Source organism: Actinia tenebrosa, unplaced genomic scaffold, assembly GCF_029948245.1.
Source record: "Actinia tenebrosa isolate PJP-AT-01 unplaced genomic scaffold, QUT_ActTen_1.0 PGA_scaffold4__44_contigs__length_22323623, whole genome shotgun sequence".
Classification (NCBI taxonomy): Eukaryota; Metazoa; Cnidaria; class Anthozoa; order Actiniaria; family Actiniidae; genus Actinia; species Actinia tenebrosa.
Window position 1 is genome coordinate 4,210,090 of NW_028292581.1, and position 27,091 is coordinate 4,237,180.

The 27,091-nt window shown below is 40.9% G+C and overlaps 1 protein-coding gene across 1 annotated transcript in view; it reads right to left on the reverse strand.

Moving 5' to 3' along the window:
• LOC116288203 (uncharacterized) overlaps nucleotides 1-27,091 on the reverse strand; it is a 70,877-nt gene that overhangs the window by 38,237 nt on the left and 5,549 nt on the right. Inside the window, exons 5-9 of the mRNA XM_089036325.1 lie at nucleotides 26,254-26,484; nucleotides 23,199-25,844; nucleotides 22,046-22,411; nucleotides 21,400-21,678; nucleotides 14,635-14,809 (exon numbers count right to left, since the gene is read on the reverse strand). Coding sequence (XP_088892451.1) covers nucleotides 14,635-14,809; nucleotides 21,400-21,678; nucleotides 22,046-22,411; nucleotides 23,199-25,844; nucleotides 26,254-26,484 — 3,697 coding nt within the window. The remainder of the gene's footprint in view (nucleotides 1-14,634; nucleotides 14,810-21,399; nucleotides 21,679-22,045; nucleotides 22,412-23,198; nucleotides 25,845-26,253; nucleotides 26,485-27,091) is intronic.

Here is a 27,091-nt window from a genome sequence, read left to right on the forward strand (position 1 = left end):
AGCCCGTTTACACAGGCTTTACGGTGCTGGATCTATCGAAGCTGCTTATGTACGAGTTCTACTACGATAAGCTTAAGCCAAAGTACGGAGACCGCTGTCGCCTCCTGTACACAGACACCGACTCCCTAATTCTAGAAGTGCAAACGGAAGACGTTTACAAAGACTGCCTCCCCGACATAGACGAGTACGACACCAGCGGTTACCCGAAGGAGCACTTCCTTTACTCTGCGAAGAATAAGAAGGTAATTGGGAAGATGAAAGACGAAATGTTAGGAAAACCCATAGTAGAGTACGTGGGTCTGAAACCAAAGATGTACAGCGTGCTAAAGTTAGACGGCGTAGAAAAGAAAGCTAAAGGCGTAAAAAAGTACGTGGTTAAGAAGGACATTACGCACGAGTCCTACCTCAACGTATTACGAACACGGAAGGAACAGCGGCATAAGATGAACAGCCTGCGCAGCTATGGTCATCAGATACATAACGTCACGCAGGAGAAGGTGTCGCTGTCTGCATTTGACGGTAAGCGATGGATGTGTGATGACGGAGTGCATACGATAGCATTCGGACATCACACGATAAGCAGTTCTTCTTTGACGAACCCACGCGTGGGGCCATCATGAAGATAATACAAGATGGGCTGACCCTTCTTAGCTATCGCACTTCGGATCTGGTAAGTTTCCAAAGACCAATTAGGATCCGTAGCTCTTTTGGATCCTCCTTCTAATTCACCCGGCTCATAGAGATATCGAACCGTGACATTACCTAATTTCTTTTCATGGGGGAAGACCGCCCTCGAACTTCTGATGAAGGACTTGTGTTCCACGTGTTTCTTTTTTATGGCATCCCTGGGTTTCATTCCCGTAGCCCTGGCCGCCTCGTTGTTCGAAGCTGCGACGACCTGGGGGAGCCTCTGAGTCCATTCCCTATTGCGTTTGGAGGGATCTTCCAGCTCTTTCCAATACTGGTATCCAAAGAGACGCTCGGCCAGGGTCTTATTGAATCTTTCGACAATGCTTTGACCCCTGTGGTACTCTGCTTTAGCTCTTCTAATCTTAGTGTCGTGGTCTTTCAGGGTCTTGGTAACCACGCCCATAAACTCCGTCCCCGCATCCACTTGCAGCAGCTTAGGCCATTTCAAGACGCGCTTATAAACCCTACCTAGGGCTTCTGCGACTTCCCCAGAATCCTTGCTGGTTATAGGTTCGGCGTCCTTATATCTGCTTGCGATATCAACTACGGTCAAAGCGTACCTATAGGTCTTCTTTCTCACCTTATCGTGCGGCAAGAAAAGCAAATCCGCCTGATGAACTTCATTGGGGGTATTTACGGTGAAGCTGGGCCTGGGAATGTACTTAGGCACGGGAAGATAAACCTGCCAGAGGGTTTGTTTTTTCAACCAGTTCTTAGCCGTTTCGTCTGATACCCTGGCCGCGGTCGCGAGCTTCTTGATAGCTGACGCTCCTCTCCAATAGCCTTCCGGCCCATAGTAAATCCTTTTAAGTTTGTCCTCTACGCGGCCCATTATATGAATAGAATCGCGCTTCGCTTGATTCAAGCGAAGGATAAAACAAGATTGATCTTACGTCCGTTAAAATCCACCGTCTTTCCGTCCACTTTAATGGTGATGTTTATGCTTTCTACCAAATTAGACAAGTCATAGCTCAAAGAAATGGGAGTGTATTCTACTGGGTCAAATGGATTACCTTGGGGCAGAAACTTGGACATAAGAGAAGACTTTTCTCCATTGTTGTAACTATGGACCAAGTCGCAATAGACTTCATAAGAGGATGCGACTTTCCATTTCACATCATATGTATTGCCGCTATTTATTGTGGTACTAGTAAGGCCCAGGAGTTCTACCAATGAACTGTCCTTTAAATTAGCGCTCCCATTATTTTTCTTAAATGTCATTTCATGGGGTAATCCTGTGGTAAGAGTATATCCGTGCTTTGCTAGCTCCTTAGCCAGTGTTATTGGGGTGTAATGGGAATCTGGTATTTTTGGTTTGGTGCCGGAAGTTCCGATGACAAAGCCATTAATTAAATTATACCAAGAATTGTACAAAGAGCAACTAACCAACCGAACCCTTTCCGCGCGGATGGGAGGATTCAAATACGTGGTAAAGTCATTCTTGTCGCTTTCCAAAAAGACGATCATTATATTAGATACGCCAAAGCCACGCCTCCGGCCAGCCCTGCAACTCCTACAAATACCAGCTCATTGTCTTTTTGTTTCTTAGAAGGCTGGTAGTAATTCTTGAACTGAGGCTTTTTCATTCTAAAGTCGGGGTGTGCTTGCGCATAAAGTTTGAAGGCGTAGTCTGTGTTTTCGAAGTTCTTGTCTGCCTGCATCTTGTCTTGGTAGTTCTTATCCAACCAATCCCTGTAAGCTTGTCTTTTTTCATTCCAAGCTGCAACGTCCCTTTGATATTTCTCCAGCGCTAAGTCGTGTCTCTTTCTTTCGGCGGCACCGCTTTTGTCGCCTCTAACTAATCTATCCAAATATTGACCACCATAATTAGCCCCTGTAAATGCTAAAGCTGCAATGACTCCACCTGCGACTAAGCTAACCATTATACATTAGGTAGGTACTTTTCCTTCCGTAGGTAATCCTTTACCATGATAGCCCCGCCTACGGCAGCGGTCATCTTAGCAAAATTAGCGAAGCTCTTGCTTGGGTCTTCAGTAAAGTCTTCTTTGAGCACTTTCTTACCTACCCAACCAATACCCGCAACAATAGAAGTAATGATAGCTGCTTCTTCAACAGTTTTCAACAACGCGGTCGACATTATATTACAAAGCGAGAAGGTTATTATTCCATTTCAGGGATCTTACTTTTTCTAACAGCCGGCTCCACAGGTGCGTAATGTGCTGGTTCCAATTTTACTTTTGGCTTCGTAGCCCGCCATTGTAAGTAGAGGCTGCCTGCTGCTATAGCGACTCCTAACGCGCCAATGACGTATCCCGGATTAATAAAGGATTCCTCTTCTTTTTCCTCCACCTTTTCTTCTTTTTTGGCTTTGTTCTTTTTATTCATCTCCGCGAGCTTCTTTCCGGCAGCGACTCTGCCCGGAGATTTAGCCTTGGTAATCTTGGTATCTTCTACGGGTGGTTGTTCTTCGGTGCCACTCATCTTATATTAAGGGACTTGAAGGACTTGACAAGTAACTTGATGACGACTTGACAATGACTTGGCAATGACTTGACAACGACTTGACTAAGTACTTGAGGTGACTTGACAACGACTTGACTAAGTACTTGAGGTGACTTGACAACGACTTGACTAAGTACTTGAGGCGACTTGATCAGGTACCTCAGTAAGTGCTGCCTGGAAGACCTTTTCGACTTCTCTGTCCTTCTTGAAGTCCTTCCAAGATGTTCCGAAGGAACCTAGTACCTCCTTCAAGTCGACGTGCTGAGCTACGTGAAGTGCCGCAGAGGCGACTGCCATTAACTTACCGCACTTCAAAGACAACCACCCACAGGTTATCTTAAGTTCTTGGGTGATGACATAGTCATCTCTTATGTCCTTCCGCAGTTGCTCCACGTCGTCTATGGGCAGCGCAAATCCAAGCAATTTAGTCGCAAGTCGGATAGCGGAGTCTGCGACGGCGTCCGTGGTCTTACTTGCGAGGGCAGCCTCGTACCTCTTATGGAACTTCTTAACCTCCTCTTCTGACAACTCGTTAACTTGCTCATGGGTAAGTTCCTTGCCTATCATTTCTTTGCACTTCCCCGAAGACACAAGGATGTTAAGTTGTTCCTTGAGGTTACTTTCATCTAACTGTGTGGGGACTTCATCTAAGAGCTGCTCGATGTTCATATATGTTAACATCATACGGAAACCTCAAAGAGAAAATCATTTTGGAATGTTGGCGTGTTCTTAAATGCCGCATGTATTCGTGTAACTGTTCCTTGCTTATCTCACCGCCGTAGTCGCTTAAAATGGTTTCCAGGTCAGACTTGCTCGGAGTATAAAATACGACCAGGGAGCCTATGTTTTCCCTGAAGGGTTTAGAGACACTGGTAAGCTGCTGCGAGAGCAACCAAACGCTGATATTGTCATGCCTGCCGCTGAAAGCGAGCTTCACTAATTCGGAGGTGCGCTTTTTTACGTCGTCCCCGCAGGCAATGTCATCCAATATGAGTAAAGTCTGCGTATCTTTAGGGAATTGCTTATGCCAGAACTTCAAATGGCTGGATAACTCGTTAGGGTCTAAGATATCTACAAAGAAGTCGTCATCATTCCTACCTATGCCTTCCCAGGTGCGGTTATTCACGTAGGTGGGACAAAGCAGCACTATGTAGTCAAAGCGGTATCTAAAGGGTCCTAATAGCTGCTCCACGATGAACTGGGTCTTTCCGCAGCCGGTGGGTCCTACTATCAGAGCGTTACAAGGTATGTGATCTGGGTTCATATATAGATGGACCCAGTGGAAGCAGTAAGAAGGATTGCCGCCGACGCAAAAGATAAAAGAGACACCATAGAAATGCAAAGGGAGGAGATAGCCCGGTTAAAAGAGCGCGTACAGGAATTGTACGATGAAATGTGTGGTCTGAAGCGCGCGGAACGGTTTGGTGCGCTTTTGACAATGGCGACGTGGGCTAAGGAGTCCATTAAGGACTTCATTCGATATCCCCCATAGATATATGGACTGCATTACGTGCGAACTACCTGCTGACTGCATAATCCCTCCCAAAACACCGATACCCAAACCGTGTAAAAAATACACCTGCCGTCACTGTAATAAGGTATTCTCTGAAGAAGACTTCGTTGGACATTGGTGTCCCGCGGATACTAAAGCACAAAGGACTTTAGACGACGCTCGAGAAGAGTAAGAGGTCGCAAAGAAGATCTTACTAAGCCTCGGCAAGGGGAATTAGCATAGGTCTTTCTTTTTTATTGTTATTTTGTTAAATGCTGCAAAGAGGTCTCAAGTAAGGACCTATTTTTTATTGTTATTTTGTTAAATCATCGTAATCGAAGAATGGTTAACATGATTATCTTTTTGCTGGTTTCAACGATGAGAAAGAATGATACCTCATCTTTTAATGGGGGCTTAACAAAATAACAAGAAATAATAGACCCTATCCTAAAACCCTCTTTGCAGCATTTAACAAAATAACAAGAAATAATAGACCCTATCCTAAAACCCTCTTACAGGGTTTAACAATTTAACAATAAAAAATAAGGTATATATAATGAAGTGCGTGCAATGTGATAGAGCTTTTAGTAGCAAGCAGCGACTGCAATACCATCTTTCCAAGAAAGTCTGTCAGAAGACCATCAGCACTGTTTGCGGTGACTGCGGTAAGGAACTCTCCACAGTACAGGCCCTACGATATCACCGCGAGCATAGAGTCTGCCTTAAAGGTCATTGCCGCCGATGCGATGAACCCCTCTTTGAAGAGAACTGGCATAAATACCGCTGCCGGCGTTACCACCTCGAAGAAGTCGTCTGTGAAACCCACGGCGATTTAGCGGGGCGATGTTGCCCCCTTGAAACCAGCCGGGCGCTCACGCGACATAAGAAGGAAATAGACCAAGATTTCGTATGCTTTGACGACTACGAAGGAGTAAAATGGGAGAACCGAGAACATTGGGACGGCATCTGCGATAAATGTGGTTGTCAACGCAGCGGTCAGCATATTTGGTGTTGCCTGTATGACGGTCCCAAGCCTTTAGACCATTACCTGGCGATACGAAAGGCTTGGAAAAATGAGGAAGATATATGATTCCTCAAATCGCAGCGTTCATAGGGGGAGCCTTGATTACCGTATCCGCTTACCAGATAACAGAAAAAATGAGGTCCGCCGAAGCAGACCAATATCTAATCAATCACATAATGGATTAGCTTCCGGGCGACGTTCGATGTCAAACTTCCATCGACCGTTAACCTTACCATAGCTACGTATGTGAGTGTACTCTTCGCCTTGCAGTACGTACCGTACGCAGTCGGGAGCCCATAAACTGTACTCTTGGCTGCCGTCTAAGAGGACCAACCTTAAACGGTTAATGTCCTCGAAGACGACGTAATTTTTTATTTCGTATGAAATGCCATGTAGCAAGTCGCGCCAGTGAGTTTGTTCAAGAATCATTATATCTATGAAATATCTTTTGGTGCGTGCTTAAGGTCTCATGCGATTTGAAAGCCTTAACACACCAAGGGCAAGGTATGCGAATGCCGTCGACGTAACGGTCGATTTCCATGCAGATCAGATCGTAATCGTTGCTTACCATCGTTAAGTATCCATTCATTTCATATTGCGCCAATACCGCTTTTTGTTTGTCGGACAATACGCCGTTACCCTTTGGCGTCTTCAGTTCCAGACAGAACCCATTGTATTTCTTATGGGAGTTAAGGATTAGGATGTCGGGTTGACCTGCCTGGTAGCCCTTTTGCCAGCACTTTATCCTTTTACTGCTGGTATCTTGCAATTCCCCGAGTCCAGGTGCTAATATCAGCGTAGGGTAAAACCTGCGTATCTTATCGATGACCTTCTTCTGTAAGTCGAACTCAGTCTCGATTTTGATGATCAACTTATTTGGACTATCCAACGAGTATTTCCCCTTTTTCCTTAATGTAGGTAGAACGTCTTCAAAGACCCAATCTTGGAACGACTCTGCCGTTGGCAGTTTGGAGCTGAATATCAATTGATACAAACCAGCCTCCGTCACATACAGGGATTGCGGGTGTAAACCAGAAGGGAGGCGATTCACCTCCAACTCGTTAAGTCTCTTCTTATGCTTGTCCCGCACGTGGACTTTAATAGCATCTTTGGTGTCTGCATAACCTAATGCCTTTGCTACCTCCTTTGCTTTAAAGTACAGCTTGTCGCTTTGCACTATGCATTGCAGTTTAGTTTCATTGTTTTCGAATACGCGGAGCATATTATACGTAAGGGATATTTTTTATCCTTTCGCGAGCCTAGTAGGCAACGCTCTTTAGCTGATTCATTTCTACACTCAGTTGCGCGTCTGAGACTACGAAGATATATGCGTTGATCTTAGTAGTGTCGCTGGCGTCTTTGGTGCGCTTGATCTCCAACGTAATACCGTCCTGGGTATTTACCAGCCGCAATCCCTGTCCATGTAGGTCTTCGTCGTTCGTCGTGCGCATGTCGATCCACAGCGCGTACTTATCCTTAAAGAATTCCTTTGGGTCAATTTGGTCGCCAAACTTACGCGCGACTTCCCGGTACATATCCGCGGGCTTTATCCCTTGTGAGTAAACCTTATTAGGCACTCCGTTAATGCTAACGCCTACGTTAGTGATGTTAGGATTAAAGAACGCCTCAGAGTCACGCAATCCTGCCGTGTATGTCTTTGCGAACAGCAACATTATCCCTGTAAGGCTGCGCCTGGGAAGGTTAATGCTTTGGTTGATGACCTCTTCGACGTTGTTCGTGAAGCTAAAGGTCTTGTACATCACGACGTGATCGTAAAGGAAAGCCTTCCCGGCGCTGTATTCCATACCGGCGCTACGTGCTAAGTCTTCGCTGTATACCGTTTCGTACTGCAGCTCTAAGTTAGTAACGGAGTATGGGTGGACGGCTGAGGAACTTACGTCCTTTCCCTGTAGGATGTTCGTAGTATCTGCTAGGGTCACTTCGAACTGCAGCTCGCTTAACTGCCTTGGGTAGTATGCACCGTGGTTCGTGATAACTTCGAAATCTAATGGAATGACATATTTAGTACCATAAGCCGCCTTTATTTCGTCTTCTCCTGAGGCGCCAGAGGTTGCACTTCTTACCTTGCGTATAGCATCACTGGCGATTCCCTGCTCTATCCTTTGCGCGCGGTCAAATGCAGTCAACCATAAGTCTTTGTACGTGGTATACAAATCGTACCTATTTAAGTCCAAGAGGGATTCCCCTGCGAACTTTACGCGTATTTTGGAAACGAGGTTTCTACCCACGTTATTGACGACGTAACGCGCGTCCGCAGTGCTTGGTTGTATTGCTAGGTCAAACCTTAGCGCCAGGGTGCCAGGAACCAACACTAGGTTATCCGTTAGGCGGGGCACGCCTACGTACAGGGTTTCCCCTGGCTTAGCGCTGCTGGGGGTAAAGGTGACACGGTGAAAGGTGCGTTCCGCTTTCAGTCCGCCAACCTGCTTAGGTAATACGTTGGGGTTTAACTTTGAGCTTATCATATATAATGGAAGTAGAAGGAACGGATTTTGGCCCCACCACCGAAGAAGGTCAAGTAGACATTAACGACGACGAATACGACGCATGGACTAAAGGCGCGGAAACCGACCCCCTAATCTACGACATGGCTCTAGAAAACAAGTATGGTAATAGATGGAAAAGCTTCAAGGCCGCCTTGAATCGCATGTGGCAATCGAAAAACCACGGCAGCCCCGTCCCTGAGTACTTGGAGCTTCAAAACATAGAGCAGCCTGAGGCAGCCGCGCGGGAAACTGTAGAGTGGGCAACGCGAGAGTTAAGGATGCGTCATCCCCACATTGACACTGACGCGATAAGACTCACAGAAAAAGGAAACAAAGTCCTCATAAGCGTCAGAGACCTGAGACAACCCGACAAAGACCGCTGGACGAAACCACAGCTCCTTTTTGACGAAAATGGCTCGATCAAGGTTAACGTGGCAAGATTAAGGGGCTTTCAAGAGGCCGCCCGAAGCATGTTAGAAGGTATGGAAGCATTGAATGAAAGGATTGCGCTAGAAAAACACGCTATCGAACTGCAAAAAACGTTAATGGAAAGGGAAACAGAGTATGAAAAACAAATACAACAGCTAACCGATGCTCAAAAGAAAGAAATCAAGGGTAAAAACGAAGTCATGCTACGATTCAAGCGAGAAGCTGAAACGGCTTTAGACGAAAGAGACCAAGCCAGACAAGCCTTCAATCTTGCTATGAAAGACCTGGATATCAATAATGAGGAAGCTAAGGACTTACGGACCGCCATAACTAGGTCTTTAGAGGAACGGCGGCAGTTGGTTGCCGAAATTAACACTAAGGAAGAACAAATCCGGCAAAGAGATCAGGCCGTCGAAGACCTGGAGGGGCAAATAGAGCGACAGCAGGAAATAATCAACGACCAAACCCGCCCCGAAGAGGAAAGGGAAGCAGCTCAAAAGGAAGTGGAGGCCCTCGAGGTACGCCTTGCGGAATTACAGGCGCAAAAGGAAAACCTGGAAAGAGAATTGGGGCTTACCACCAAGGAAAAGGTAAAAAGAGCCCTTTTGAAGTATGGCGTTCCGCTGGCATTTGCGGTCGCTATTAGCACCGTAGTAGGAGTTATCCTATCCGCGCTTAAGGCTACAGGCGCAGGCGTAAAGAAATTAGGCAATGGGCTGGCGGACTTGGGAAAAAAGATGGCAGCCGGTCTTCCTGGGCTGCTGGGTTCGGTTGTTTCCTTGGCACTTAGGGCCGGCGGAGAACTGCTAAAGTTCGTGGGGAATAACGTTTGGATCTTGGTCGTCGCTATTGGAGTGGTACTCCTGAAGAAGATTCAGGGTTAATCTTATCTGGGTACGTTACTGGGGGCTTATCCTTGTCGGGTACCCGAGGCGTTCTCGGCTTGGGATAAGTAAAGATAGTATTCGCGCCGCCTCGATAATGCGGAACTAACGGCAGCACGCTCATGGTGCTAATGGGTTTGTGGTTCCAGGCGGCATCGTCGTTTTTATACACACCATTTATCACTACATAACCAAAGTTTGATCCGTCGCTGGTAACGTCGTCAGGAAACACCTGCAGCTTAGCATACTTACAGTTAACTACCACGTGAAACGTAACTGGTGTTAGGTTTTCACCGCTAAACTTGTTTGGCTCCATCGAAAAGTGAGCTACTCTCCTATTGCTCGAGGAAGTTCGATAGGGAGTTAAAGGCTCGTTATTCTCATCAACAAGCCTAAACCCCACGTTTGCGCTTACCAACGTACCAACGTTAATGGTGCAAACGACTAACGCAGGACCTCCAACTTCAACCCACATCCCCACATCGAACCACTCATGTTTGTTGTAACTCTCTGACCCTAGGTAGTGGAGGTAACGCATTTCGCTTAAATGTGGATTCATATATTTAAAGGCTAAGCACCGTAAGAGTGCTAATTGTCATGTGATTATAAGCCTTATTTCTCTGATCTTCTATGCTATTTATGCAAACGCTCCCGGTGTCGTCTACGCGTATCTGCAGCTTTACCTCCCCATGGCAATCGGCAACCATGTGTAAAGTCCAAACCGATAAATTTTCAGCGCTACTCGTCGGTGGTTCTGCGGAAAAGTGTGCTGGCTCCCTGTTGTTCGTCTTCGCGCGCATTGGCCGTAGTGCGCCGTTAACATCACAAAATCGAAACCCAATGTTAGCATGACTCGCGGAACCGAGGCAAATGCTACAAAGGATTAACTTCTTCCCTGAGTAGTTCAAATTCACGGACATGCCCGTGACATCAACCCAAGATGCTTGGGTGTATTTTTTCTCGCCTGTGTAAGTCGTATAAACGCAATCTACTCCAGCTACGTAGGGGTTGTTCATCGCCATATATAATAACTCAGACCAACACCCGCGGCTGCTAAGCCGGCTTTTAGTAAGTTATGGTCGTATTCCTCGGGTATCGTAGGCATAACATGGGCCTTCTTTGATGGTTTCTTAACTACGGGTAGCTTCGCTTCGTGTGACTTTTTTGGCTTCTCTACGAAGTGAGGAATGTTCCTAAGAGTGTCAGAGTTCACGTCATTCACCCCAAACTTCATATCCTTAGTAGCTCGCTGCAGCTTGTTGTTATAACCCACAACGGAATTGGTGTTAATAACCAAATTACTTGGCATTAACCAACAACCAGGCGACAAAGCGTAATCCAGTCGCACTTTAGACTGCTGCACCGCTAATTGATATCTCTGCACCGATTTAGATATGTCATTTTCTATTATTGCAGACTCAAATAAAGTTAGGAATTCTTGTTGCGTTTCCTGTGAAGCGCCTTGGGATCCAACAATGGGGTTGCGGGTATTTACCTGCGCTCCCAGGATGCAGTACACGAATGCTTCTATGCTACGGTTAATCCTGGCTAGGTTTCTTAGACCTTTTCCTTTCATTAACACGAACGGATCCCAAGTGCCGGGGTAGTTTGTTTGAATTCTAGTAATTAATGAATTATTGCCCTTATCACCACCCATATCGCTAAACTCTAACTCATTACTTGGGTATTCCTGATGTCCGTAGTCGGCTGGCTTCTCACCATTGACACCCCAAACATAAACTATGCCTAGTCCATGCGTCTTACCCTCCTTATAACGAAAGTCTTCTTGCTGTGGTTTGAACTCATTAATTAACCTTTCCAGGGCTGCGGCGTCATATCGGTTATTCATTGGATTAAATGCCTTATCTCCCGGTAGGGGTACGTTAAGCTCCTTCAACAACCTCCTTACCGTAAAGGCAACGTGAAACTGCATAATTGGAATGTGAAACATGTCCGCGGCAACACCACAACCTTTAGTGGCAGCCCAAATAGCAAAGTCTAACTGCTGCGGCCAATACCGCATATTGGGCCCTGCTAACCATTCCCTGGCCTCTTTACCCGACGTATGCTTCAACATCGTATTCTTATAGATATTTCTTAGTATTACGTTAAATGATTGTTTACCCACTGAAATCTTCAGGTGCGTTACCAGCTTTTCGAAGTTGTTTACACCACCTTCAGCATCGTAAAATGGGTAATCTTCCGTGGTTAATAATAGATTCCTTGGAAAATTAGGTGCTTTATAAACGGGCTTATGAACGGGTGTTTTTGGGTGTAATTTTTCCAATCCCTCTTCCAAATCCTTATTGCTGTAAACTAAGTCATCATACTCTTTGAAGTAAATCCCGTCAGATCTGCTTTCAAACTTCGAGGTTACTGCTTTGGGATACAATTTCTTAAATGCTTCCCAATTCCAGTGGCTGTTATGTGGTTGCTCCTCTATGTTATTTCCAAAAGCGTCGTACATTAGTATATAATGGATGTTATACCATCAGCACCTCCGCTTTATCCTGATTTACCTAGGGAGGGACCTAACGAATTAAACGCCGAGAACTTCCGCTTGAATAAGGCAAATCTAATCCTCGCTTACTTGGAAGGGCAGACAAAACACTATGAGGAGGTCAGGAAGAAATACGTCAGAGCCCGGAGTACGCTACATAAGATTGCGATAACTTCAGGATCCATATCTGTTGTGTTAACGGGCTCCGGCGTTGCTACTTCGCTTACTGGGCCGGGAATAATCGTTGGAGTTCCTTTGGCCGGCGTTGGGGCAACCTGTGGTATCATTTCGGCTTTTGCTACGGGTATTATGAAACAGTTGTCAAGCAAAATATCCAAGCATGACACGACAATAGCTCTGTCAAGGGCTAAAGTAAATACTATCACTGACCTCGTCTCAAAGGCTTTGCGTGACAGAAAGATAGACGACGTAGAATTCTCGCTTATCTTAGCTGAAGAGGAAAAGTACGAGAAACTAAAGTCGGACATAAGGAATAAAAAAACAGTCGTAAAAGATCTTTCCGAGGAATCTCGCAAAAAGATCTACCAGGAGGCAAAAGAAGAGCTTCAAAGAAAGCTTGCTCAGTAAACATCTGCTTCGAAAAGAGCGTGACGGGATTCTATTTACATATTGAACGTCAGTCTAGAAATTACGCGTAATATAAATTCAGTGAATTATTACGCGTAATATAAATTCAGTGAATTATTACGCGTAATACGAATTATTTGGCGAATTATTACGCGTAATATGAATCATTTAGCGAATTATTACGCGTAATATAAATTATTTGCATAACCTTATTTGGCAAATTATTACGCGTAATATAAATTCATCGTATGAATTACGCGTAATATGTTATTGTCGCCTCGGAATCCATCCTAACAGGGGGTGGTTGGGGTCTATTTCATAAAATATTTCGTAAATTACGTCAGGATAATAAGGAATATCCTTATCCAGCCGACAAAACATCCACTCGGCTTTTGTCATATCAGAAACCTCAGGAATAGACTTACCGGTAATTTCAGACAAAAGATAGGGAATAGCTTTGTAATATTTCCCTAGTTTTAATTTTTTCAATGTCTTCCGTAGGCTTTGTGGGGTTGGCTCTTCTAAATGGTCTATGATTTTCTTCTTTACTTCGTCGCTTAAATATACCGGTCGATAACCTTGGATATGACTCATCCAGTCCCTAAAGTATTTTATTCTTTTGTATGGGGTTTTCTTACGACCTCCATTGGCGTAATACTGCTCTCTGGTAGCATTTGGTACGGCATTACGAATATTCTTACCACACTCGTAACACTGTGCTGACGTGTCGTCTTCTATTTGCATTTTCTTACCACAACACCAAAAGGGTTCTGGCTTAGGTACGATAACTTTAGGTCTTAGACAAATTATGCAAAAGTCGTTAACGAACTCTTTACATTCTTCGCACTCCATATATAGACTAATATATTTAAGTGCGCTGTTGCCCTCAACCACACTTGGAGTGGGGGGTCGTCCGTAGGTGGATTTTTGATACGGATCTTGCCCGTGTTGAGATTGCGCTGGAACCCCCATTCCCTATACTACTAGCCCGTGTTTAATGTTGTCAGTATTTTGCATATTAAATCTATACAATATCATTAACTTAGGAGCAAATCTGCAGTATTTTGTATCCCGCCTTCAAAGATTCAGCCAAAACACGCGCTAATATTGAATTTAATTTGATTGAAAAGTTTGGATTTTCGTGTCATTAGAGCCTGTCACGCCACAACGTTTAATACTGTTTTCATATTCTGCATTGTATACAACAGCATTAGATTAGAAAAGATAGCGCGAAAGTTTCTTGTTTCGACAATAATTATTTCGTAATCCTGGGAGATCACTTTTGTATCAAATATACATTTTATTGTGCGATCAGAAAAGCTTGGGCTTAGCGTTTTTATCTAACCAAAATACCTTGCTACACATCCTAAATATAATTGAATTTTAAAATCAACATATTTAATAATTAAGTAAACAAAATCAACACAATAAACTAATTTCAATGCACGTTAATTTAAAAATGTTTGAAAACTAAATAATCTAATTTATCGTAGTGAATAAATACATGAATAATCGCACCAAATTCGTGTTTGAAAAAAAAGAAACGAGTGCGCGTTGAAATATTTTTGAAAAAGGCGGGAAAATATAAAATTGATATCTGCTTATTTATTAACATTCATAATATTCATTCATTCTAACGCTCAATGATCTTAATACTAGACTATAAAGATTATTTTGATGTGTATTATCTGTAAAAATCTTGTATTTTATTCTTTATTACAGCGATGTTAAATAGACAGTAAGAGAAGATAACTATTTGTGAAACTACTTTATAATCAAACTTCGAAATTTGAATATTGTAGCTGTAATATCGTTTCGATTGTCTGCTTAAGTTAAGCTAAAAAAACATTTATTTCTACGAAGGATATAAAACAAATTCTATAATTTATAGATTGTGCATTGTCTCTTTTGGTGTTGATGTTTTTCGAGGTGTTATTTCTGCAGTATATTTAGTATAATTCAATTCTGATTCAATCTAATTCCTTCAACCTCGAAGTCTAAATATTTAGTACAGTCTGTAGATAATATGGAATAATAATAGAAAATCCTGCACTTACCGTCTCTTATCTCTTCCAAATCCCCGCGATGTTTTTCTTCCAAGTCAACGAGTTCACTGGATTGCTGTCTCTCGAGTACGCTCTTCATCGTGCTAACTTGCTTCAGTCTTTCGGTTTCCAGTTGACTCTTCAGAACCTTGAGTCTTTCCTCGAAATCATCACTCATGCGAGCAATCTGTAACCATAAAAATAACCCAGAATCATTCAACCAAGCTAGTAAAGGACTGTTTCTACATATTGTTTTTCGAAAGGACGCTAACTTGAAAATAATGACCAATGTTTAGTATACCGCTTCCAAGTTGTCCTATTCAAAAGCCGGATACAGTTTTGACAAGACTTTTGTTTCAGGTATTTATTTTGAATTTTGAATGATCCAGTGGTATTTCCATAATAGAGGCTCAGTCTTTAATTGCACTTGGACAATAAAGCGATTAATGAATAGATGTGAAAGAAAGCATAGCAGCTGGGTTTCCTGTGCTACTGTTGAACGTCTGAAGATTTTGAGGGTCTTTATAAAGAGTGCCGAGTTTTGAAGCAAGCATTGTTTAGTGAAGAATGGTTCATACGAGATTGGAAGTGAATTCTTGTAAGAATAATTATGATTTTGATTAACATCAACAATCAGACTTTGAGCACTCATTCATCGCTATAGAGGACGAAATTACATTCAATAAGTTTAATGACAGAGGTTGCTCTCGTTGCAAATTCTTAAATTTTGCTGCCTTCTAAGGGTTATAACCTATGATGAAACAGATAATAATGAGGTCTACTCATAATGATGACACAGATAATGATGCAGTCCGTGATGATGATAATGATGTTTATGTCGATGCTGACACTGGTGACAATAACGCGGTCTACTCATAATGTTGATGATGACACTGATAATGATGCAGTCTACTGATGATGACGATGACACTGATGATGCAGAATGCTGATGATAATGATGACAGTGATAATGATGCAGAATGCTGATGATAATGATGACAGTGATCATGATGCAGAATGCTGATGATAATGATGACACTGATAATGATGCAGAATGCTGATGATAATGATGACACTGATAATGATGCAGAATGCTGATGATAATGATGACAGTGATAATGATGCAGAATGCTGATGACAATGATGACACTGATAATGATGCAGAATGCTGATGATAATGATGACACTGATAATAATGCAGTCTACTGATGACTATGATGACACTGATAATGTAGTATAATGATAATGATGACACTGATGATGATGCAGAATGCTGATGATGATGACATTGATAATGATGTAGTATAATGATGATGACACTGATAATAATGCAGTCCAAAAATAATTAACGATGTGATCTACTTCAATAGTTAATGCACCGATCACAATTACCCTTTTTCTACCGAAAGTGTTCACTCAAAACACTCTTATCTCCTAATATTTGAATTTCTCGCAAATGAAAAGTAAGTTATCATACTAATCCAACGTGTATTTGCATTAAGGTGAAAGAGATTGTCACAACATTATCTCTTATTTACCTTGAGATGTCAACTTTCCGCAAGCAGACGTATTCAAAACCTACAAGATCTAGAGATATTGCTAGCGAGCTCCCCTCATACAACCCTTTACATTATCTATGTTGGTTTGTTTGGCAAAACGATGAAAAAAAAAAAGTTAGTTTCGAATGGAAAAATAAATAAATAAAAAAAAAACAATAAAGGTATGAGAATAAACGAAAAATGCATGTACTATATATATATGGATCGAGGAGCCTGGTGTGGACTAAAAGCCTGGCAAGAAAGATGTAATTCTTGCCCCTCATGCGACAGAATATTGCTCCACCAGTGTAAAGTTCATGAGATTAAAAACTAACGAGGTAAATTAATCAATAAACTTATAAACGAACCGCAAGCAATAAAACAGTACAGCATACACAAATATTGAAGAGCGGGAATAGGTAAAGATCAGGATGGAGCCGTGCAGCCAAGATTACTCGACCACAACCGAGCGTAGAATAAAATCTTTCATTTTTTTATAGGATAAATGTTTGAGGCATATTCCGATTATAGGTATATTAGTTTAACTTTTTTTACCTTGAGAAATTGAAGTCTTGTCCGTCATATGAAGAAATATTGATCTTACAAGAGCAAAACATACGCCAAAATCAACGTAGATACCGTAGTCAGGCAACTTTTTTGTGAAAAGAAGGCAATTGGGAAGAACAGTTCGGTCTAATTAATAAAGACACTTAGCGACACATTGTCAGGCATTACAACACGACCAATGACAACGATGTATGACAAAAACATAGCTGGCATAGACAATGTGTGCATTAAACATTCAACATAAAACGAGCTTGTGTTTACTGTTTGAACATCAGAATACTTGATCCTTTCATAACACACAACGAACGAAAAACAATTTAGTCAAAACTTCCGAATTTTGCCAAACTGTCAATATTAATATAATTTGAGAATACGGCAAAAAGTTAATGTCTAAATTAGAATAAAGAAAATATTGAATGCAAGTAAAGGAAATGGAGGTTTTGAGTCAAGGATGCGAATGTGTAATATGTCATAATATTTACTCCTAAATACTCGGTCAACCAATAGGAAGTCTCGTTATGAGTCTCGTAACAGGTGTCGCAAGTGGTCTAAATGGTTTGTATTGGAAATTCTGATTGGTTGATTTGATCAAGTCAGCGGCTATTGAAGAGTTAGTACATTCATTTCGTGACTGCGACTAAAATATATTCACTTGTAGTTTAACCGTTTCTTCTAAGATCAGATATATATTCATATGTATCCCTATGTTTTTCGTAATCTAATAAAAATAATTAACATTTTCTGAGCGAGAATGTAGCGTCTTGGCAAATTTGTTTTTGCTATGAATAATCGTAAGTTGTTAAGCGGTAATTTTCTAAAAAAGTTTAGACTCAGAACCATTTCAAAACAAATCTATCATCATAAGGTTATTCTATGTTAACGGTAAAAATACAGTTTCTGGCATGAAGTCAATAAAATATGAAAAACAGCCAAAAATGAAAAAAGTCTCCGAGCAAATGGTATAACACGTCGTTTTACAATATTGATCTATAAACTCGTTCATCCTGACCTTAAAACATGGCCTTTCCATCAACGAATCTACAAGCCACAGAGAGAGTTCGTTCCAAGATCCCATGACATCTGAACACGATTTTATACATTAAAAACCAAGCCAGAAGATCGTAAAGAAGTACAAAATGAGGATTTCCCGTGACATCAACCAATGTTAGTTTAAAATCCACGAGGTTGCTTTCCAGTTTATTTCAGACGCTCTAGAAAATAATATACCCGATACATTCCTATTTCTAGCCGATAGTACATGGCTGGATAGCATGACCTGTGGTTGAATGATGCTAGTTTGTCGTTCTTTTAGTCTGGCTATGTCACGGTGACCAAACCAGTGCCAAGCGGTCGTGTGATGTTTGCTCAGCGCTATTTATATGGGCATAGTTCGATGCCATTACGTATCAGCTGTTACGAGTTACTTCATAGATTTCATAACGCAAGCTTCTTTTCTTGATTGAAACGTTGTTCGATCTACGTGACATAGATGATTTATTACGCTAGTCTAAAGCGAGAAAATACTAAAAACTAGTTTTACGAAGCCAAAAAATTAGATATTAAAAATGAAAAATTATTAAAGTTGATCAAAACAAGTCTTTTGGAAAGAATTACAGTATAGAGTAAACAATGTTTAGTGAACAAAAATGATCATCTTGACAAATCGACCCGCGTAAAAGATGTTTATAATGGATTCGAAAAAAACGGTTCTGAGTCCGGAAATACGAAAATAAAAACAAGAAGTATGCTTAAACCGAGAAAAAGAGATAAAAATCAAATATGCAATCAAACGATAGAACGGAATATGATTTTTTTCTTGTAATTTGAAAATTAATGTTTGAAAAAGACACTTGTTTTGTTCTTGTTGTCGTGGCAACGAAAGTAACATGACTGTTTTTAATTTCTATGGCAACAGGTGCTACAGGTACGGCTGCCATTCGTGTTGCAGTTGATATCTTTGAATGATAATGAGAATCGTGGTAACTTGATGGTAGAAGACAGACGAGATACATGACAATGGATAGACCAGTGTTTGAGTGACAGTCGTCTAACTCTCTAGCTTACTGGTTACAATATAAAGCAAGTAAATTACTTATACGGATGAAAAAAATAATCGAGGCTAGTGGAAGAATGGAAAAGAATAAATGAATGAAAAAAAATTCCGAGTGAAAATGATAGAAAAAGTAAAAAGGTTAAGAAAAGAAAGACTGATGAAAACAAAAGCTGGAAAAAAACCCAGGACACAGGAATAATTGAAAATGAAGGGGGAAAATGAATAAAATTATAAGAATGACTACTGGGATACATTTGAAGAAATCTGAAACATCCAAATGAATGAAGAAAAGTATCAACTGAATGAACATGAATGGATAAGAATACGACGACAGCAGACTTATGAATAAAGAAATGAAAAAGGAAAGAAAAAAAAAAAAAAAAAAAAAAGGAAAACCGGACAAACAAGTCGGTGATGTATTCTTGGCAGGACTTTGAAATTGGACTCTGGACAGTAAAATTGTCAAAAACGTCAAGAAAATCTCATTCAACTGTCAAAAAAAAAAAAAAAAAAAAAAAAAAAAAAAAAAAAAGACAAAAAGCGTCGGAGAACAAAGATACTACAGCTATTAGAGAAAAATAATTCTCAACTTGCAATTAGTGTAGAAAATAGCGTAGCGAATTCATTCTGCAATCAGTAAGAGACGTAGATAAAATCTCATTCCACATACGAAAAAAGTGACAAAACGAAACGAATAAAAAAAGAAGTTGCAATTATCTGGGAAAAGGAATATTTAAAATGAAATCAGCGTAGAAAATAGCGTTGAGAACACTATTTAGTCTGAGTAAAGAAGAAGTAAAAGACGTAGACAAAATCTTATCGTACAAACTGACGAAAAAAGTGACAAAACAAAGCGAATAAAAAAAGATATTACAGGAGAACAAATACTTCAAATGAAATTAAAGTAGAAAATAGCGTAGAGAATTCAGTCTGAGTAAAGAGGAAAAGAAGAAGTACAACACCAAATAGACACATTCAGTAAAACCACAGTTAAATAACTTTAAAGATTTTTATTTATAAACACTCCGTAACTGAATATAAAAGTTACATCGATTTTATAATTTCCGACTAAAAGTCTATTTTATCTAACAATTTAATATTATTATAATCTGAAAAAACTTTACGCTTTATTTTAAATCTGAATAATATCGTGAATTCCAATAACCATACTGACTAAATAACGTATAAAATTGTCTCTTTAAGTAAAGCTTTTAATTTCTTTAATTTTTTTAGTAATTTTAATTTGGTGTATTTTGATCTCTCTTTTACTCCAAATACACACAGAGTTAGTAAGGATTCAAAAATATCTCTTTAAAAATAGTAATTTCAGTGAATTTTAGCGTCGTATTTATTTCTTGTAGATACGAACGACCTCCGACTGTGTATCGATTCAAGGTTAACATATTTGAAATTCCTTAATAGAAATACGATATATTAGGATTATTATGTTTTATGTCGAGGTCAAAGAGGGCAGAAATGACTACAGACTTCATGGTTTAAGGTTGATAACTTCTTACAAAGCCCTCGTATTTTTCTCGTTTTAGCAGTAACCAAAGTTACAAGTTTATTTTGAAAGGTTTAATAATATTAAGATGTCACGCTTTTATAGTTCTTCAGCTAACCGTGACAAGAATTCGACTGTTACAAATGTCATGCAATGAAACAAAGCGTACACATTAATATGGAGTGAACAACAAATGAAGTACAATGAAAAAACGAAAACCGTGACAAAGCCCACAACCTTGAGAATAAAACTGATACAACAACAAAATCTGTAACCATCTTTGCCCTTCTTTACCCAGACTGAACACGATAGATTACGACGAGTACTGTTACTATCAATAACCGCAGAACATTACCCTAACAATAAAATGAGTTTCAAAATATGACAAAAACAGAAAACCCAGAAACGTTTTCGAGTAAAACAGCTAAATAAGCCAAATCTGTTTTACTAGATAAGGAAGAATTGCTTAAAATGTTTGATTTTTTGATTAATGATAATAATAACAATAAAAGATATTGGATTCTGAGGATTTGAGGAGTAGCATTCTTATACTATAAGTAAGCCTACAACGAAGGTATCAAAATATATACGATTCAAACATTTCAGTTCTAGAACTGATTCCCCCTTCCCCCAGCACCCACACCTCCCCCCACACCCACACGCTATTCACAATATTTAGTGGCAATTTAAATGAATGTAGGGTGGCACTTGTATTGCTTGGACTTGCTTTTTTCTCTTTGATATTCCCTAGGGAAGAGAAACAAGAGTCTTTTCCATAGTACTAGGGTCACCCTATTACTTCATGGTCTCTTAGAGTATCTCTAACTCTAATGTTACATACACCTATTTCAAAAAAGGCAGACTTTTGGATACCAAAGATTAGATTGAACTGATCTATGGGATAATTTTGATACTTTTAAGGCACAACCAAGTTAAACCAATTAAACATGTCGCGGAAAAGAAGTATTGGTCTGAAAATTATTCCTAAAGAATACATTTTATGATTGCTTCTACTTCAACGAGGTAAAACCCCGTGAAATACGACACACTATTTTGTAATGAGGTATAGCCCCCCACCCCAGGAACCCTCTTTCTAATAGTTATCCCCAAAGCACCTGTTCTTGATGACCAGCCACTAGTGTCTCCATATCCTGACTGTAGCGGTCCTGGAGTGTCGATTCTAACTGCACCATCTGTTGTCTGTAATCTGTATCCAACTCTCTCCTGAGCTGATCCAAAGAGCTCGAGAATTCCATCTCTTTTTCGTGGAATTCCTTTTCCCATTCTTGCAACTGCATTTCTTTGTTTTTCATTTCTTGCTCTAGTAGCTCCTTCTCACGAATTAAGAGTTCTTCTTTTTCCATGAGTTTCTTTTCGATCTCGCCGAGCTCGTCCTGAAACGAATTTGGTTCATACAAAACATTAATTTCATCAAACCCTGAAACAAACTGTGGGTTTATTTAAATCAGGGCACGGCTAGCTAACAGATCCAAGCGGAAATTACTTGAACATGTAAGGTATTGGGTAGGGAGAAAAACCTTCTATTCAACTGAGATATCCACAATAGGAGGAATCAAACCCGAGACCCTTGAGGTGTGGAGCGAGTGCGTTATCACTGCCTCACCCCTCACCCCCGTCGGAGTAAGCAACAGCAACACAGTAATGGGGGTAAAGAGTTAGTAGTGGGGACAATGGACAAGGGGTAGGACACAAGAGGGACGATCAACCCACTTAGTCAGTCACTACTATTGATACCCATACCTCCAATTCGTCTTTCTGTCTAATCAATTCCTTCTCAAACGAATCTTTTTGTCGTATGATTTCATTGAGTTTACTCTGTTTGAATAGTTGTTCCTGCAAAGCTGCTCTTTCTCTGTTTAGTTCTCGTTCCAATACTTCTTTTTGTCGTAGTTTTTCGGAAAGTTTTTCTCGTTCTACGCGTAGATTTTCTTCCAGCACGCTTTTTTCTTCGAGTATATCCACGTACGAGCTTCGTTCTTGCTTCTGCTGCTCCAGTTGTTGTTGAAGCTCGTCGCGTTGGTCTTGAAGTGCGAGAATCTGACGACCAAAGACGTCTTGAAGGTCGTTTGATACGGAGTCTGAGGTGGATATACGATCTTGTAACTCCTGAAACAGATTATGAGGGGTCAACTTTTAATTACAACATTAACATCAACAAAAACACCGACTCGGAATACTACCACCACTACTACAACCACCACAACCACAACCACCATCACCACTACCAAAAACAACAATATCAAGAACAGCATCTACCGGAAAGCAAAAATGCACTTGGTTTGTTGAACTTGTAAACTAGACAAGGGTGTGCTTGTAGGACCATACAATTTAAGATTACAACTATTATCAAAAAATGATAACGCTTTCTTAAATTAACTTAAAGATCAATCACCGTCATCATAGAACGATCATTGGTGACCTTGTTGTGATTAAACATCGCCTTGTACAAGATTGTGCAAATTATTCACGCGGCTTAAAGTAACAAAGAGAGACAAAGTAACCGACAACAACGCGATCAAAACTATTTATATTTCTTCTTAGCCTGCGTACCAGCTCTTTACTCATGCTGTGTTGCTTGTTTTTTCAAGCCGTACGCATGATGAAAACAACAAATTGTAATGTAATTACTGCGTTGCGGTATTTGAAGGGCTTGATGATTGGCCCACCAACACACGTGAGTAAAGTTGCTTGTTGGTTCGCAACTGTGGTTGAAGAGTCTTTTTCCTTTTTTCCTCCCTCAGCAAAAATATTATTCTAAATTCCACTTGATCATGGCACAAGAGCAATAGGTTTGTCAGCCACTGGGTGTACTGTATTCTTAATATGGCGCACATTTGCAACGGAAAAACATGAAACAAGATAGACAGAAACAGTGAAATAAATGATCTAATACCTTGATCATGACGTCTTGCTTCTTGCATGCATTCAACAACGACTCCTTCTCCCGGGAAGCCACCTCATTATTCTCCTTCAACACCGAAAGCAGATTATCCTTCTCATCTTTCAGCTCCTCCACGACTCGTTCTTTTTCCTGCAACCTTTCTTGCAATATAGACAACTCATTAATTGAGTCATAACTGTCCCTCTCCAGGGCCGACAACTGCATCTCGAGCTGTTCTTTACTGGACTCTAATGTCCGTTCACGTTGCTGTTTGTCGTGGAGATCTTTCTTCGACGATTCTCGGGCATGCTTCAGTTCCTTCTTGAGATCGTTCAGCTGTTTGTTCAATTCGACTTCAACTTTATTTTTCTCATGGATGATCTCTTCCATCTGTTGCAGCTTATTCGCCAACTCTGGCCGCTCTGATGAAGAAGGGGTTTCTTCAGAATCAGCACTAGGAGGTAGCCCCTCGACTTGGTCAGCAATAGAGGCCGCAAATAGAGGTTCTTCCTGCACAACCTGCCTTATTTTCTTTCCTATTATAGGTTCTTTAATAGGAGATCTCTCGTTATCCATGATTTTTCGAGTTTCTGTTAATATCTGCACTTCGTGTAAGAGTCGATCTTTTTCTTTTCTGACGCCCGTTAATTCTCGTTCCAACTCGTTAGCTTTCTCTTTCGTCATCAGGACCTCTTGCTCCTTTTGATTTATCTGTTGTAGAAGAAGCTGCTGACCTTCTGCTAACCTCTCCTCGCTTTCTTGCAACAGTCTCTCGTGTACACGATTTATTTCAAGTCTTTTTTCTTCTTCCATTGTTCGTAAGCGTTCGTCGAAGTCCTTCTCTCCATCCGAGCCGCTCTTTGCTTTCAGCTCCTCCAATTCTCGTTGATGTTTCTGAATTACTTCTTCCATAACTGTCACGAATTGTTGCTCCTTTTCTTCTGAAAAATCACCAAGTTCAGCTTGGTGTTTTTCGTCTAAGTTTTGTAGTTGTTCTTTCAAGGAATTGATCTGTCCTTCATATTCCTCTTTCATTATTTCTAGGCGCCGTTTCAAAAGCTCTTCATTGTCTATACCAGAGTTCTGCTGATCAACCATGTCCTTCAACTGTTTCTTCAACGTTTCATTCTCAGCATCTTTCATCTCTTTTTCTGTGGTAAGATTCTTCAGCTTTTCCATTAGCTTTTGCGTTTCTTTTTGGTGAGATTCCTGAACTTTCTTAATATCCCCTTTAGCCTTATTCTCTGTTTCAGCCTTTAGCTGGAATAGCTGTTCCTCCACATTCTTCGTGTACTCCTCGAGTTTACTTTTAAAGTCATCCATCTCTCGTGCCTGATTCTCTTGCATTGCTTCGTTGGCCGCTTCTGCTTCTTCCAGCCTTCCTTTCAATTCATTCATCGCCTCTTGGTAAGTTTGCTTCACAAGTTCCAGCTCTTGTTGGTGTTTGGCACTCTCACTACTTATCTCCAGGACGAACTTCTTCTCAAGTTCAGCTGCCTTTTCTTGCTCCTTGCGTAAACTATCTTCATGCAACGAGACTTCCGAATCATGTTCTTCTTCGAAGCTCGTCAAATTGTCATTTAGCTCAGCAATCACTTTGTCTTTTTTCATAAGTTCATTCTTTAAATCTTTAATTTCCTCAACAAGAGTAGAAACATCATTTTCCAGTGTCTCGACATGCAAAGATTTTTTCTTTTCTTCTTCGAGTTCCATGGCTAGCCTGTCTATCTCTTTGGAACTATGCTCTCGTTGGAGCTTCTCTTCTTCCTTGTGGGATTCTGTCATTTCTTTATCGCTTTCACGCTTTGCTACAAATTCCTGATACTTTGATACTTCGTCTCTGAGTTCTTCAATAACTCTTTCATTTTCTTGGCTATTTTTCTTCAACACTTCCTGCAGTTCTGTCAAAGATTTCTCCTTCTCCAGAAATCGCTCTCGAACTTGATCATAATTAACCTGAGCTTCATCTCTTTGCTTTTCCAACTCGCTGCTCAACGACTTCTGTTTCTCAAGGGAATCTTTCAGTGTATTGAATTCGCTGTCATAAATTGCTCTCAGTTGATCAACCTCTGTTTTCATTGATAGATCTCTTTCAAGGCCTTTCTCTTCAATTTGCCGCTCTAACTGCGTTTTTAAACCTTGTAGTTCTTTCATGTGTTCATTGGTTTCCTTCTGCATTTCTTCTTGATACGAACTCTGGATTCGTTCAAGTTCTTCATCATTCTTTCTCCTTATTTCTTCAAGTTGATTCTCCAAGTTCAAAGACTTCTCCTTTTCATCTTCAAACTGCACCCGCATAGTCTCAACCTCGGATATCGTAGCAATGAATTCACCTTTCATTTTCTCAAGCTCACTTTCCTTCTTCGCTAGATCTTCTTTCAAGACACTGAACTCTCCATTCAAGTTTTCCAACATGCCGTCTTTCTCTTGCAACTCTTTCATCAGTCTTGATTTTTCTTGGTTGAATTCTTCTGCAGCTTGTTTCAATTCTAAAGCGCTTTTCTCTCTTGATTCTACGAGTTGCTGGTCTAGTTCTTCAATCCTCTGTTCTTTTTTGGTTATCTGATGCTTGAGGTCGTCAATCACTGACGTCATGTCGACCACTTCGTCAGATGTTTTCTGCATGTTTTCTTGTTGCTTCTTCAGAGTGCTGTCGCTCTGTTGGAAAAAATAAGTGCGCCACAGAATTAGAATTGAGAACTAAATTGAAAAAAGAAAGCAAAGTTACTGATCCACTTGTGACCAGTCCTATTTTATCGAACCCTGAAACAGCCTCTGGGCTCAGTGACCTAAGTCAGGGCATGGCTAACTCGATGCTCAATACCCTGAAACAGTCCATGGACTGGACTGACCTAAGTCTGGGCATGGCTAACTCACAGTTCGATACCCTGAAACAGCCTTTGGGTAGACCTAAGTCAGGACACGGCTAACTCGATGCTCAATACCCTGAAACAGTCCATGGACTGGACTGACCTAAGTCTGGGCATGGCTAACTCACAGTTGGAAACCCCGAAACAGCGTATCGGCTGACCTAACTCAGATCACTGCTAATTAACTATCTACTCACTTCAGCTAACTGCTGCTGCAGCATCTTGATCTTCCCCAACATTTCTTGCCCTTCTTGTATAGTATCCTGTTTCAATCCTTCTTGTTCAGTCCTTATATTTAGCAGTTGTTCATTCAGTTTCCTTATATCGTTTTCTTTGGTTTCTACTACACTCTGGAACTCCAACAAACGGTTCTGTGCCGTTTCTAGTTGTTCTGCGAGATTTTCGGATTGCGTCTTAAAAGTGAGTAACTGGAAACAAGAACACGGTTAGTAAACAAAATCATAATGAAAAAAGGTTACAAATTTTAGATCGAGAACGAAATTCACACACCTATTTCAAAAGAGGTTGTCAGAGCCACAGGAGATGGCGCACTTCTCCCTTGGCCCTGAAAACCTTTTTTTGACTGAATAGGTGTAATTTATCATGCAGGGCCGAATCCAAGATTTTAGTTAAGGGGGGATCAAAATGCGTTTGTCCAAATTCAATTAAACTCAAGACGAAGGACTAACGTCCGAAACGTCAGTCTACTATATTTCGCACCTACGGTGATAAAATTATCTACTACGACACATTTGTTTAAACTCAAGACAGTTTGAATTAATATTGGAGGAATGAGCCGGGCGAGCGCGCACGTTTTAGCGCGAAAAGTTCCCGCCAAATTCACAGCAACTCCATTAGTATCAGTGGCGGATCCATGATTTTAAAAGGGGAACCACTTTTGGATCGGCTACTGAGAGACTACCGGGTATTATCCATAAAGGGAACCACTTCATTACATAGAGATTTCTGTTATTCCGAACCTTTTGTTGTTTGGGAGGGCGATAGGGTGCGAGGTTGGCCCATATGCTTCAATGT